Here is a 12,467-nt window from a genome sequence, read left to right as displayed (position 1 = left end):
AGGAGTTTATTTTTAGCTGCCTAGAATGTGCCTGTAAGCCTTATTTAGACATCAGGCGACAGAGTGAGCTGGAGGCAGCGGGGGCGGGGGAGGAGATAGCCCCCTCCCCCTCCTCGGGCTCCTTTTACAACCGCCCTCCCCTGCCTGCCCCCTTATCCTCCTTTCTGGGGGCTCTGGGACTGCTCTAAATAGCAGCCTTGCGGGGGCGTGGGCACGGTCCTGCTCCGGCTGGTTGGCTCTCTCCTCCACCTCCGCCCTCTGTCCCACGTTCCCCACAGTCCCACAAAGAAATAAAGCTCTGGGGTCCTAGAATGTTTTCCCTTCACCTTCGGGGGTCATAGATCTCTTTGAGAAGCTGCAGTAATTCTTCACAGTGGTTTAGAGCTCAGGATCGGAAGTCTGGTTGACGTCAGTCTCACCCAGCATATGACCCTAAGCAAGTCCTGAACACTCTTCAAACCTGGGTTTTCACTTTAGTACAGTGGGTGGTTCCTGATGATTAAATGCGATAAGATGTAGACTTAGCACATCATAATAAATCATCAATAAATGATGGTAATGGTGATTAAAGTGATTGACCCTATCCAAGAAAAAAATGGGATCATTCATACATACACAATTGTGAATGAAATTGCAAGAGGTTCGCATAACCTCTGAAGCCCATGGATCCGGATTCAACTTTGGACCCAATCCGGTCAATTAATCCATTCATCATTTGTTCAACAAATCTTTGCTTGAGTTCACTCCGTGCCAGGCACTGGGTCAAACATGGGGCAAGGATGTGAGGACAGAGAAGTGAGTGCATGTGAGTTATCCAGAGTCAAAATGCAAATCAGTAGCAAGCCAAGGATCAGAATGAAAGTCTTAAAAAAAAAAAAAAAACTTTGTTGGACGCCTGGGTGGCTCAGTCAGTGAAGCATCTGCCTTCAGCTCAGGTCATGATTCCAGGGTCTTGGGATCGAATCCTACATTGGGCTTCTTGCTCATTGGGGAGCCAGCTTCTCCCTCTGCCTGCTGTTTGTGCTCTCTCTCTCACAAATAAATAAATAAAATCTTTTTAAAAATGAATAAAAGCTTTCTTCAGGTATAATCTATATAGAAAGAACTGCACATAATTAATGTATGCAATTCCATGAGTTTGGGCATATGCATACACCCCTGAAACCATCACCACAATCAAGGGGAGAAACATTTCCATCACTTCCCAAAGTTTCCTAGTGCTCATTTATTTTTCTTTTTGTTTTTGTGGTGAGAACACTTAACATAAGAGCCACCCTATTAACAAACGTTTAAGCGCATCCTGAGGATTGTTAACTCTAGGCACAATGTTGTGCCACAGATCTCGAGAACCACCTCCTCGCTACTCTCTGCTTCTATGAGTTTGCCTATTTGAGACACCACATATAAGTAGACTCGTGTGGTATCTGCCCGGTATATTTCACTTCACATGATGTCCTTCAGGTCCATCCATGTTGTCACAAGTGGCAGAATGCCCTGCTTTTTCAAGGCTGATATTCCCCCTTGTAGTCCATCTGTCAGTGGACATTTGAGTTGTTTCCATACCTTAGCTATTGTGAATAATGTTGCAATAAACATGGGTGTGCAGACATCTCTTTGAGATCCTGATTTCAATTCTTTTGGATATATATCCTGAAGTGGAATTACTGGAACATATTACCATATTTTTAATTTTTAAAGGCACTTCCACACTGTTTTCCATAGTGACTGCACCATTTTACATACCCACCAACAGTGCACCAGATGGAAGTGTCTAGAATCTCAGTCTTTACCCAGTTCAGAAGTAACTTCTGTCTCTGAAAAGGGACCACAGCGAAGATCTCTTCCTGTGGCAATAAAAATGGATGTGAGTATCCCTTGTTTCAGGACCCCTACCCCAGCAGGTCTTTGCATGCTTTCTCCAACATGCTCTACCAATGTTCACTTCTGTTTACATACCTCCTTCCATGGGGGGCTCACTCCCTCTCAAACCAGACTCCTGAATCTTGGACCAACTGGAAGGTCTCTCCTCCCAAGGAGATGGGCTTTAGATTCCTGGATGTCTCCACCTGCTGCCTCTGGTTTTTCAAGACAGCTTGGGAGACAGATCACCTTAAGTCCTCTGGATGCAAAAGTGCATTGAGGAAGGAAGAGAGGGAATGGGGTGAGCTGGAGATACCATCTGCTTCCAGCCTTGCCCCAGCTTCCAATCCTGCCTGAACTCAGGCTCTTCCAGAAATCCAGGTTCCTGAGGCTGGCACCCTCTGCAGCTGCTTCTTTAAGAAGTGCCAAGGGGCTGGTCCTTGCTACTGTCCTTGGATCCTGTCCAGGGCCCTGATTTAAAAGGTATTGCAATGTTTTTTAGAAAACAAACATGTGTTGTAACCCAAGGCCCTGGTAACCACAACACTGCTGGCTGCTAGCTGCCACCTCCCAGGCTAAGAGGGGAGGAAACTGCTCTCCACTCACCGCCTACCGCCTACCGCCTACTGGAGGCACCCCTACTCTGCAGTGGGCCCGCCGTAGTTACCATATTATAGCAGGCAGGGAGCTCAGTGAGGGCAGGGCTGAGCTGGACCTGGGGGCTGCCATCCTTCTGGTCTGAAGTGCCTTTTGGACCTGCACCAGTTCTCTCGGGAGCTCTCTGTCCACCCTCCACCAGAGCCCCCAGTGACCATTTGCAACACCAGTCTGATCGTGTCTCTCCCACTGCCCACAGGACAAAGTCAAAGCTGGACCTTCAAGGCCTCTCCTGCCTGTCTATCTGCACCTCCCTCGCTCCCTGCCTTCACCAGACCTCCAGCCACACTGAGCCACTGAGCCCTCCCTGAAAGCCCACATGGCACTGGGCCTGAAAGACCTTCCCTATTTTTTTTCTTTCTTTTTTTTTTAATTTTAATTTTATACATGTATCTATTGAAATATTATCACCACAATAAGTTTAGTTACATTCATTATTTTCTTGACAGGAAGAACCCTTACTTAATCTGCCCAGCCCCCCTCAAACATCACATCCTTGGTGGAGCCTGCCCTGAGCTGCTCTCTCCCAGATGGAATTCGTGTCTCCTTCTGCTTCAGGGCATTCTCTGTACCCCTTGTTACATTACTTGTCTACCTGGAGCAGAGGTAAGGTAAGCTGCTTCTTCTTCTTCTTCTTCTTCTTCTTCTTCTTCTTCTTCTTTTTAAGATTTTATTGATTTATTTGAGAGAGAGAGAGCACAAGTGGGATGAGGGGCAGAGAGAGAAGGAGACTCCCCGCTGAGTGGAGAGCGGGACATGGGGGCTTAATCCCAGGACTGCAGGATCTTGACCTGGTTCTGACCCTCGGACCTACATCCTTTCTCACAGTTCTTCTGAGCCATTCCCGTTTACCCGTATTTGACTTCCTCATCCCCGTAAACTGTTTGGAGAGGTCAATAAAAAATATAAATGTCACAAATTCATTCGTCAAATCGCGTGTTCTAGTTTTGGACTTGGAAAGCCAAGTGTCCATCCTCACCATCTTCTGACTCTCACTCCAGTTACTTTCCTGCAGGTAAGACAGTCTCACTGGAATGGAAAAAGGAGGGTGGTGTCAGGGCTAGGAGGACTGGAGGGCGGGGCATGGAGCCGTTACCTGTTGGGAAAGGGTGGCTTACATTGTGAATCCATAGCAGTTGACATAGGTGGACAAGTGTTCATTTTTCAAACTGAAGAATGAGGTGGGCCCTGAGAAGGTGGGATCCCACCCAACAAGGACATACAGTAAATATGTTTGACACGGAATGGCATGGGGAGCATGCAGAAGGGAAAAGCCATCCTCTGATAAGGGGGATGAGGGGGCAGGTCCGTTTCAGACTTGGATGCAGCCAGAGAAGTGAATATCCATCTCTGATCCGGAAAGCCCCAGCCAGTGTTGCAGTCCTGCTCATTCAAGTACATTGAAATCAACAAACTGTTCATCAGAGGACTTTCAGCAGAAGGACTCACTCTTAGTTCTAGAGGTGAGATGACTCAGGGCCTGGCTCAGAAGCCACAGCACAGTCCCCTGTGTTTCACATGGAGGTTACAGAAAGGGGTGACCTAGACATCAACCCGGCCAAGGATGTCTCAACCATGGAAAAGGGAGCTGACGCATAGACTCACTGAGCCCTGGACCTCACTCTCTCTACCTTATCTCTATATCCATTTTAAAAAAAAATCACCATCAGACATGAAGAGGACATAAAGGTCAGAGCTACTCAAACATAAGCACACATCTGAATGAGCCAGAGGATTTCTGCAATGCAGATGCCTGGGCCCCACACCCAGCGTTTCTGATTCGGCTGGTCTGGGAGGGTGGGAAGGGCAAAAATTTCTAACAGTTTCCCAAAAGATGGGGATGCCGCTGATCACTGAACCACATTTAAGAACCACTGATGTGAAGAAATGTTCATTACTTGTAGTTTCCAGACCCTAGAGCCCACTTACCATGCTGGGCAGTTTTCCTTAGAGAAAAATCCCTGCGTGATGTTATGCTTCTCCTACTCTGTGTTACATATAAGATCCTTGAGAACTTCCATCTGAACGTTATCCAACAGAGAAAGCACTAACCAGATTACTGACATGAATCAACTCTTGGTAAAGAAAATGGTAGAGTGAATCTTACTGCCTGCTCTCCTATGGAAGCCACAAATCCCAAGCCGCGGGACTCCTGGGAAAATGGGCAGAGGTGGCTTCTCACTAATTAGCATTACTCAGGCTCCATTCTCCCTTCCAAAACCTCCCCATTAAGTCAGTTGAACACAATTTAATATAATTAATGTATCAACTCGACTCTCTGGTGAGATGATGACCCACCACAACCACTGGAGATATAAGGCTCAAACTTTAGTATGAAAATTCTTTGACTCTGTTCTCCAGTTCCTTGTAGATAGATAGGAAAAGAATGAGAACTCGAGATGATTCCAAAGCACATGAGCCTGCCCATTCCTTGAGAAATACTCCAGTAGAAGCCTAAAGACTCGGGTGCCTGTTTGGTTCGGTCAGTAGAACATGCTACTCATGATCTTAGAGTCATGAGTTCAAGTCCCAACTTAGGGTAGACCTGACTTAAAAACAACAAAAAGCCTGAAGACTCAAAAATTTTAGGTTTTCTCTTATCTTTTTCGATTATATATACTTCCAAGAGGAAGCTATCAAAACATTTCCATCAAAGACCTGACAAACTTTTCTCAGCAGAGCCTCACTTCCTACCTCACTTCCTCACTTCCTTTGGGGTCTCTAAAAGGAAAATATTCCAATTAAGTTCAATATAATAAACCTTAATTAGTGACCTATGAATTGGTTAGAAATTGCATTCTGCTGCTAGTGACAGAATCTAAATGGCAGTGGCTTAAACAAATTTATTTTTTAATCTATTGTGTGAAAAAATTAGTAATTGATCAAGGCTGGTATGGGGGCTGGATAAATTCATCAGAGATCTGGGCTCCTTTTATCTTTTTGCTCAGGGTACTAAGATGGCTGCTGGAAGTCAGCCATCATGTCTGTATTCCAGGCAGGAAGAGGAGGTGGGGTCGAGGAAAAGGGGGAGCCTTCTTCCCAGATGAGTCATTTCCTTATTAGAAATGTTCCTGGAGGGGTGCCTGGGTGGCTCAGTGAGTTGAGCCTCTAGTTCTTGATTCTGCCTCTGGTCGTGATCTTAGGATCATGCAATCCACCCTGTGTTCGGCTCTGTGCTGCGCATGGAGCCTGCTTGGGATTCTCTCCCTACCTCTCCTTCTGTCTCTCTTCTCTCTCTCACTTTAAAAAAAAAAAAATATTCCTGGATGCCCCAACCAGTAATTTCATTTTACATATCACCAGTCACCCCTAGACCCTAGATACAAGGGGGGCTGGGTAAGTAGTCCCTTAGCCCACACATTGCTGCCCTGGAGAATAGGATGAGTAAGGTGACTGGAAGTCTCTGCCACAATCAGGTAAGGAGGGAGGAGACAGAGCTGCATAACCCTTAGTCTTCATGAGGGAGGACACACAGAGCCCACAAACAAGTATAACTCAGAAGAAAACCACATGTGTGCCAAGAGAGCTGCCGAACAGGTGCCACAGGCTTTCAGGAGGAGAGGGCATTTGAGCTGCTTTGTGGTGCTTAGTGGAACTATAATGCACAGATAAAGGTGACATGGAAAGTCACTGTGGGCAGACAACACGCTGGGGGAACAGCTGAGTTCAGTTAGAACAACCTGAACAGAAAAAGCTTTCAGGGCTGGAAAGACGCTTAGCATCACTGAGTTCAAAGGTTCTCAACTGAGGTTGCATATGCAGTCTTACTGCAGGGGCTTCGGGGGCCCCTGAATTGCCTGAAATTCTAGACAAAACTTTTTATATATGGGTATATTGTACTTCTCCTATGAAAGAAGTTTAGGATAATCCCCATAGTGTTCTATCCAATTTTTCCCAAAAGAGCCCACCCCGTCCCCCACTTCTGTCCCCCTATATGCAACTTAGCCACCAACTCTAATTCTTCATTTCCCAATTCGCCAACCTCCATCTCTACCCTGCCTGGACTCGTGTTCTTCCTCCCTCTTGTAATTGCTTCCCCCTGCTTCTCCTCTTCCCCTAGAAATGGGAAGATGGGTAGTGATCTCTCCATTGCTGGAAGGACAAAAACATGGCCTGCACAAACACCTAGAAGGGAAATTATTATTTTTTTAGATACTTTTTTAAAAAAAAGATTTTATTTCTTTACTTGACAGACAGAGATCACAAGTAGGCAGAGAGGCAGGCAGAGAGAGAGAGGAGGAAGCCGGCTCCCTGCGGAACAGAGAGATCCCAGGACCTTGGGATCATGACCTGAGCCGAAGGCAGAGTCTTTAACCCACTGAACCACCCAGGCGCCCCTAGAAGGGAAATTATTAAAGAAATTTGTCTTTTGAAGGGGCCAGGGGTGGGAGGTTGGGGGAACCAGGTGGTGGGTATTGGAGAGGGCACGTATTGCATGGAGCACTGGGTGTGATGCAAAAACAATTAATACTGTTACGCTGAAAAAAAAAATTGTCTTAGTTGCAGGCAACAGAAACCAACATGGGATGGTAGGATTCCTTTCAGCATGATCATCGTTTGGCATTGGTATTCCTCTGGGAAGTCCTCCTTCCCTAACCCTATCCACCACGGTCTCTTATCTTCTTTTAATACTAATACTTTCCACAACTAAGCATTAGCTTTATATCCTGTTTTGTATTGTTCCCTCTCTTTTTCTATGTATAGGCCTAACATTAGAAAACAATAGCAGATTATAGCTAATTCAAGGACAAGAACTGAGTCTCCTTTCCTTGTACTTTGACTATGCCGTGCCTGAAGGGTGACCAGTCATCCCAGCGGTTTTAGGACTAAGGAGACATGGGACTTTCAGAACTAAAAGTGGAGAAATACTGAGCAAACCAGGGTGAATTGGTCACCCTATTTGCCCAAGAAATGGGCACACCGTACCTGCTTGTTGATGGCTCACTATGGGAGACATTTCTGCTGTTCACCAGTATTTCTGGTTTTCCTCTCCTTCTGCGTACACACTGTCCGTTCCATCCCCCTGAAGTTGAGCATGACCATGTGACTTGCTCTGGCCGATAAAATGTGAGAAGACTTAACAGGTGTCACTTCTGAGTTGACCCATTTAAGACCCTATGCTTCATTCCCTGTATACGCTCTTCTCATGTCTTGGCAAAACTTGAAGGCCTGGTGTTGAGATGCCTGCCTCAGAGGTTGGTGCAGAATGTCTGTGTGCCGCAGAGCCCCCTGCCTTCCCATGCTGGGCCTGCGGTGCGAGCAACACTTAGCTTCACTCACGGTAAGTCACTGCACTGGTCTCCCAGGAAGCTCAAAGAAGCTGGAGGCAAGAGCTCTTGAGAACAGAGGCTCCAGGAGGAGCATTTGCCTTCCCAGGTCCCACCTGCCAGCCCAAGCCATTGACTTCAATTGTTGGCATTCAACATTTCAGATCAGTTTTGGAAACTGCAAGTCTTCAGTGTTCATATGGGAAACTCTCCAAAAGGGGAAGCAATGGGTTGAGATCAAACAGGGCAATTCCTAATTATGATCTTCCAACACATTTTTGGCCATTTCGGCTTTTTTTTTTCTTTTCTACCTAGTTAATTCACAGTCATTGTCTCTTTCTTCAGGTTTTCATATACTAACTCATGTATTCACTTGATGGTGAAAAACTAGTTTCAGTCTCATGAATGGATTTAGAAACATATTTTTTTTAAAAAACTTTCTTTTCACAATTGTGATTGTTGTACAATAGTCATAAGTATATACTCATTTTTTAATATCTGAAACCTCACCTGTACAGAGGTAATCACTATTAATACTTTTTTAAAAATAGGAATGGATTTGTTATTTCTTGTCTTTTTTTAAAACAAGATTTTATTTATTTATTTGACAGAGGGACAACAAGAGAGGGAACATACGCAGGGGGAGTGGGAGAGGGAGAAGCAGGCTTCCCACTGGGCAGGGAGCCAGATGCAGTGCTCAATCCCAGGACCCTGGGATCATGACCTGAGCTGAAGGCAGATGCTTAACAACTGAGCCACCCAGGCAACCCATGTTATTTCTTTAAACTGAAAAAATTCATCCTCATCAGTATTTCTACTGGTTACATAACTTTCTGTTTTTATAGAAATATCTTAATTTATTTAACCAAGCTCCTATATATTTAGGTTGTTTGGGGTTTTTTCTCTTTGTTGGTTTATTTAATTCCTGAGCACGGTTTCAATAAACATTGTAAATTTAAGGAGACACTCTTTTCTCATTACCTGTTTAACACGTCCTATGGCAGTGGTTCTTGGACTTTAGCAGGGCTCAGAATCACCTGCCTGGCTTGTGAAACTGTAGATTCCTGAGCCCCATCCCCAGAGTCTAGGATCTGTAGGTCTGGGTGGAGCCTGATAATTTGTATTTCTAACAAAACTGTCTGGTAGTCTAGATCCTGCTGATTTGGGGACCACACTTTGTAAACCACTGTCCTATATTATTCTTCCTTCCAAGAACTTCATATCAGCTAGGTCCTTAGTTTCCTTCCTTAGAATCCACTACACTTGGCTTTATAATCTGTGTGGGGGAGGGGTTCTTTTGTAGTGTCAGACTCTTTCCTCATTCATGACTGTAAGTCCCTTTCACGTTTGCACACCTTCCCAAGTGTCTCTGGCCTGGTATCATTTGCTAATAGACACATGGAGACACATGCACACTGATTTTCAATGTTAGGTGTGGTTTTGTGGCATTGCCACTCTCAGAAACCTCAGGTAGTAACAAAGTGGGGGTAAATGAAAGTTCTCTCCCCCAGGCAGTGGCATGTTCTGTCCTTTATTCCCACTGCATCTGCCTGTCTGCTTCCCAATGAGTTGTAATGGGTAACATTTATCTAAGGCAGAGTGTTACAGATGCTTGTGAGCTGGAAAGAACTATTGACTCAGAAATGAGGAGGTATTACGATTAAACTAAGTATCATAATGTATTTGTAGGGAAGTGGTTCAAATCTTAGGTTCAACAAATTCCAGTTTTATTTGGAATATATTTGAGTTCTAGTACTCACCAGTTATGTGAGTTTAGGCAAATCACGTCTCTGAGCCTCATATTCCTAACCTGTAATATGTAAGGAATAATATCTTTGTTGCAAGGAGATGGAAAAAAATAAAGTAATATGTACAATGTAGCCGGCAGCTCAAGACATGGTAGCTGTTGTGTTTTCTCTAAGTAATTGTCTTAAATTTTTTCCAGGTCTTTTCTCTGGCGAGGGCCCGGAGAAGCATCCGTTGCTCCTAGGGAACTCTTCTGCCCTGGCCCAAGGTCGTTATCATTTACAGAGATGCTGGTCACCTGCCTTGGGAGGCAGCACCGCGAACCCCGCGGGCTTCGCGAAGGCCCTGCTCTTCGGGTATTTACGGCGCGCGGCCGCCCCAGCTCCGGCTCAAGTCTGCGCTTCCAGGTTCAGTTTCAGGGTCTCGCCGGCAGCCCCGGCCCGCGGGCGCGCAGCGTTCAGCGGGGCCGGGACGGCTGGGTCCCCCGGGGGGGGCCCCGCCGGAGTTAGGAAGCGGCGCCCGAGAGTCCCCGGAGGAGGATGGGCTGCGGACACAGCACGCTGAGCTGCTGCAAAGCCCCCAAAAAGGTAATGGGCGCCGGCGGCGAAGTTTGCCTCGGGAGGGGAGGAGGGTGCGGAACCGCTCCGCCGCAGGGACTCTCGGCGCCGCCGGCCCCCTCCGGTCGTCCCGGGGTGCCGGGCGGAGGACGGCGAGAGGCCGGCGTGGAGGGAGGCGGGGAAAGCTCCGCCGGGCGGCGCTCTTAGCGCCAGTGCGGGGCTGAGCCACGCGGGGCAGCCGAGTTTACCAACACGGCCCCTGGGCCCGGGAAGCGCAGCTAATTCCGGCTGCCCCAGTGGGGAAATGTTTGGCTGTATGGCAGGTGCCCTTTTGCTTCCGTCTGGGGCTGCTAGCTGTGTGGCCACGGACAAGTGACTTGACCTCTCTGGGCCCTCCGCTTTTCCCATCGTTCTGAGGCACAGAGTCTCCGCGGCCGCTACTCGCAGAGTGGTCCACGGATTTACAGCAGCGGCACCACCCGGGACCTATTTGAAATGCAGAATCTCAGGCTCTGCCCGGGACCTGCTAACCTAGAACCTGCCTTTTAACGAGATGTCCAGGTGATTACAACAGGCTTTAAACTTTGAGAAGCGCTGGTCTCAAACCTCTTCAGGCCCCAGAGCCGGTGCGTGTGGGCTGTCCTGGGAGTACTGGGAGGGGCCAAAGAGGGAGGAGATCTACCGCCTGCTGCTGCCCTTCCTTTCCTTCCTGTCCCTCCCCCGAGGGGCCTCGGAGCTGGGTTAGGGCCGGGGAGACTCTACTCGGGTTTCTGACAGTAGGACCAGGTGCCCCTTGGTTTCTGACCAGCACAGAAGGTCGGAGCCTGGAGCCAGAGGACAACTTCCTCGGGGGGACGCCCGAGGCGCAGAGGGGGAAGGGAGGACCCTCAAGTTCTAACCCTTCTGCCTACTACTCCTTGCTTTTCAGCCAGGTGGGAGTCGGTGGTCCCATAAACTTGATGAGCAGTCCCTTCGGAGACCCAGAGAGGCCCCACACTGCAACCAAAAGTAGTTATTTTTCATAAAACTTGAATCTCTCTCTCTCTCTCTCTCTCTCCTGCTTTACTGGGGCCAATGCAAGCTTTCCCTGCCCTGTGCTAGTTCAGAGAGAAGAGTTTTCACCCCAAATACAATGCCTCTGGCTCCTCCTTTATTCCTAAAAACTTCACGAAGCTCTGATGGGGAAACCCTCCTGCTGGTCTTCCCTTACTCCAACAGGGAAACTGAGGCTTGCCTGCAGCCATGGAAGCGGAGGGCTGGCTCATAGGGATGGTGGGCAGAGAAAGCTGAGCCTGCTTTGAGCCAGCGATGGGTGGACATCAGTCCTGGCTCTACCATAAACATGTTAATGACCTTGAGCAAGCCTTTACCACTCTTAGGGCCTCAGTTTCTCCCTCTACATGGAGAGGGAGGGAGATGAGCAGGATGATTCCCAAGGGTCTGAGACTCTGTGTTCTCTATATCTGTGTCAACATCTCTGTCTGCAAAGTGGGCCAAGAGTGAATTCCATCTAGGCGGGGTCAGAAGGAGACCGGAAGAGGGGCTCCATTCCAGGCCTGGCACTTCCACAGTGAGCATGGGTTCCCCTGCCTCCTTGCCCTTCCAAGAGCCTTACCAGCTGTCCCTGTCTGTCCTTGGCACAGCCTGAACTGGACAACCACCCCCCCCAAGCTGTGAAGGGCAAGTAAAGCCCCCACAGACTATCCCCTTGGAAAAGGGCCCGGGGTACTACCTGTGCTGATGCACAGATCAGAGGATAAGGCCTGGAGAAGGGAAGGGTCTTGACTAAAGTCACAGAGTAACTTAGAGTGGAACCCAGGTGTCCAGCTCCCTAGTCCATTGCTCCTCATCTGTATCCCTACTCTGTGCTTCTGGTGGCTTCTTATTGATTCCAAAGCCTTTTGGCATTAAAGCTTTCAGTCCCTTGCCTCAGGGCAGTCTGGCATATCTTCCCGGCCCCAGCAATGCCAGGCCCCTGCCCCTGTGGGGCAGGACCTATAAGCCAGGTCATTTGAAGTTCACGCCTGTTTCCATCCCTCCAGACTGTGCCCCTGCCCAGTTTCTCATCCAAACCCCACAAGGCCTGAGCTCACAAGGCCATCCCCACCAGCTGTCAGTCCCCTCAGGGATACAGGGCCCCAAGGATGGGATGTACAAAAATGAGCTCACCCTGCAGAAGGGTTAGGTCATGGCAACCATGACTCACGCTGAGTGGACTCTGCAGAGAGCTTTCATATCCCACAGGCCTTACAAAAGCCCCAGAAGTTCGGCTGAGCTGCCGGCTCTTTGCCACACCACAGGTGAAGTCCTGGAACTTCAGGCAGGAGTGATGCGTCCAGCGTCGTAGGGTCCATTGATGACAAAGCTGTTCAACTGAGCC

At 48.1% G+C, this 12,467-nt stretch overlaps 1 protein-coding gene across 5 annotated transcripts in view; it reads left to right on the top strand.

The window, feature by feature from the left end:
• The first annotated feature begins 9,926 nt into the window (after positions 1–9,926).
• The window catches only part of CCDC69 (coiled-coil domain containing 69), a 54,450-nt gene continuing 51,909 nt past the window's right edge, over positions 9,927–12,467 (top strand). For all 5 annotated transcript variants that reach the window (XR_009407408.1, XR_009407406.1, XR_009407407.1 and 2 more), the window contains exon 1: positions 9,927–10,117. Coding sequence is in view for 2 of the 5 variants with exons in the window: in XM_059417191.1 (XP_059273174.1) it covers positions 10,070–10,117 (48 nt within the window). In the remaining 3 variants the exon portion in view is untranslated. The remainder of the gene's footprint in view (positions 10,118–12,467) is intronic.

The sequence above is a fragment of the Mustela nigripes genome, chromosome 12 (assembly GCF_022355385.1).
Source record: "Mustela nigripes isolate SB6536 chromosome 12, MUSNIG.SB6536, whole genome shotgun sequence".
NCBI lineage: Eukaryota > Metazoa > Chordata > Mammalia > Carnivora > Mustelidae > Mustela > Mustela nigripes.
This window is presented reverse-complemented; position numbering and strand designations above follow the sequence as displayed.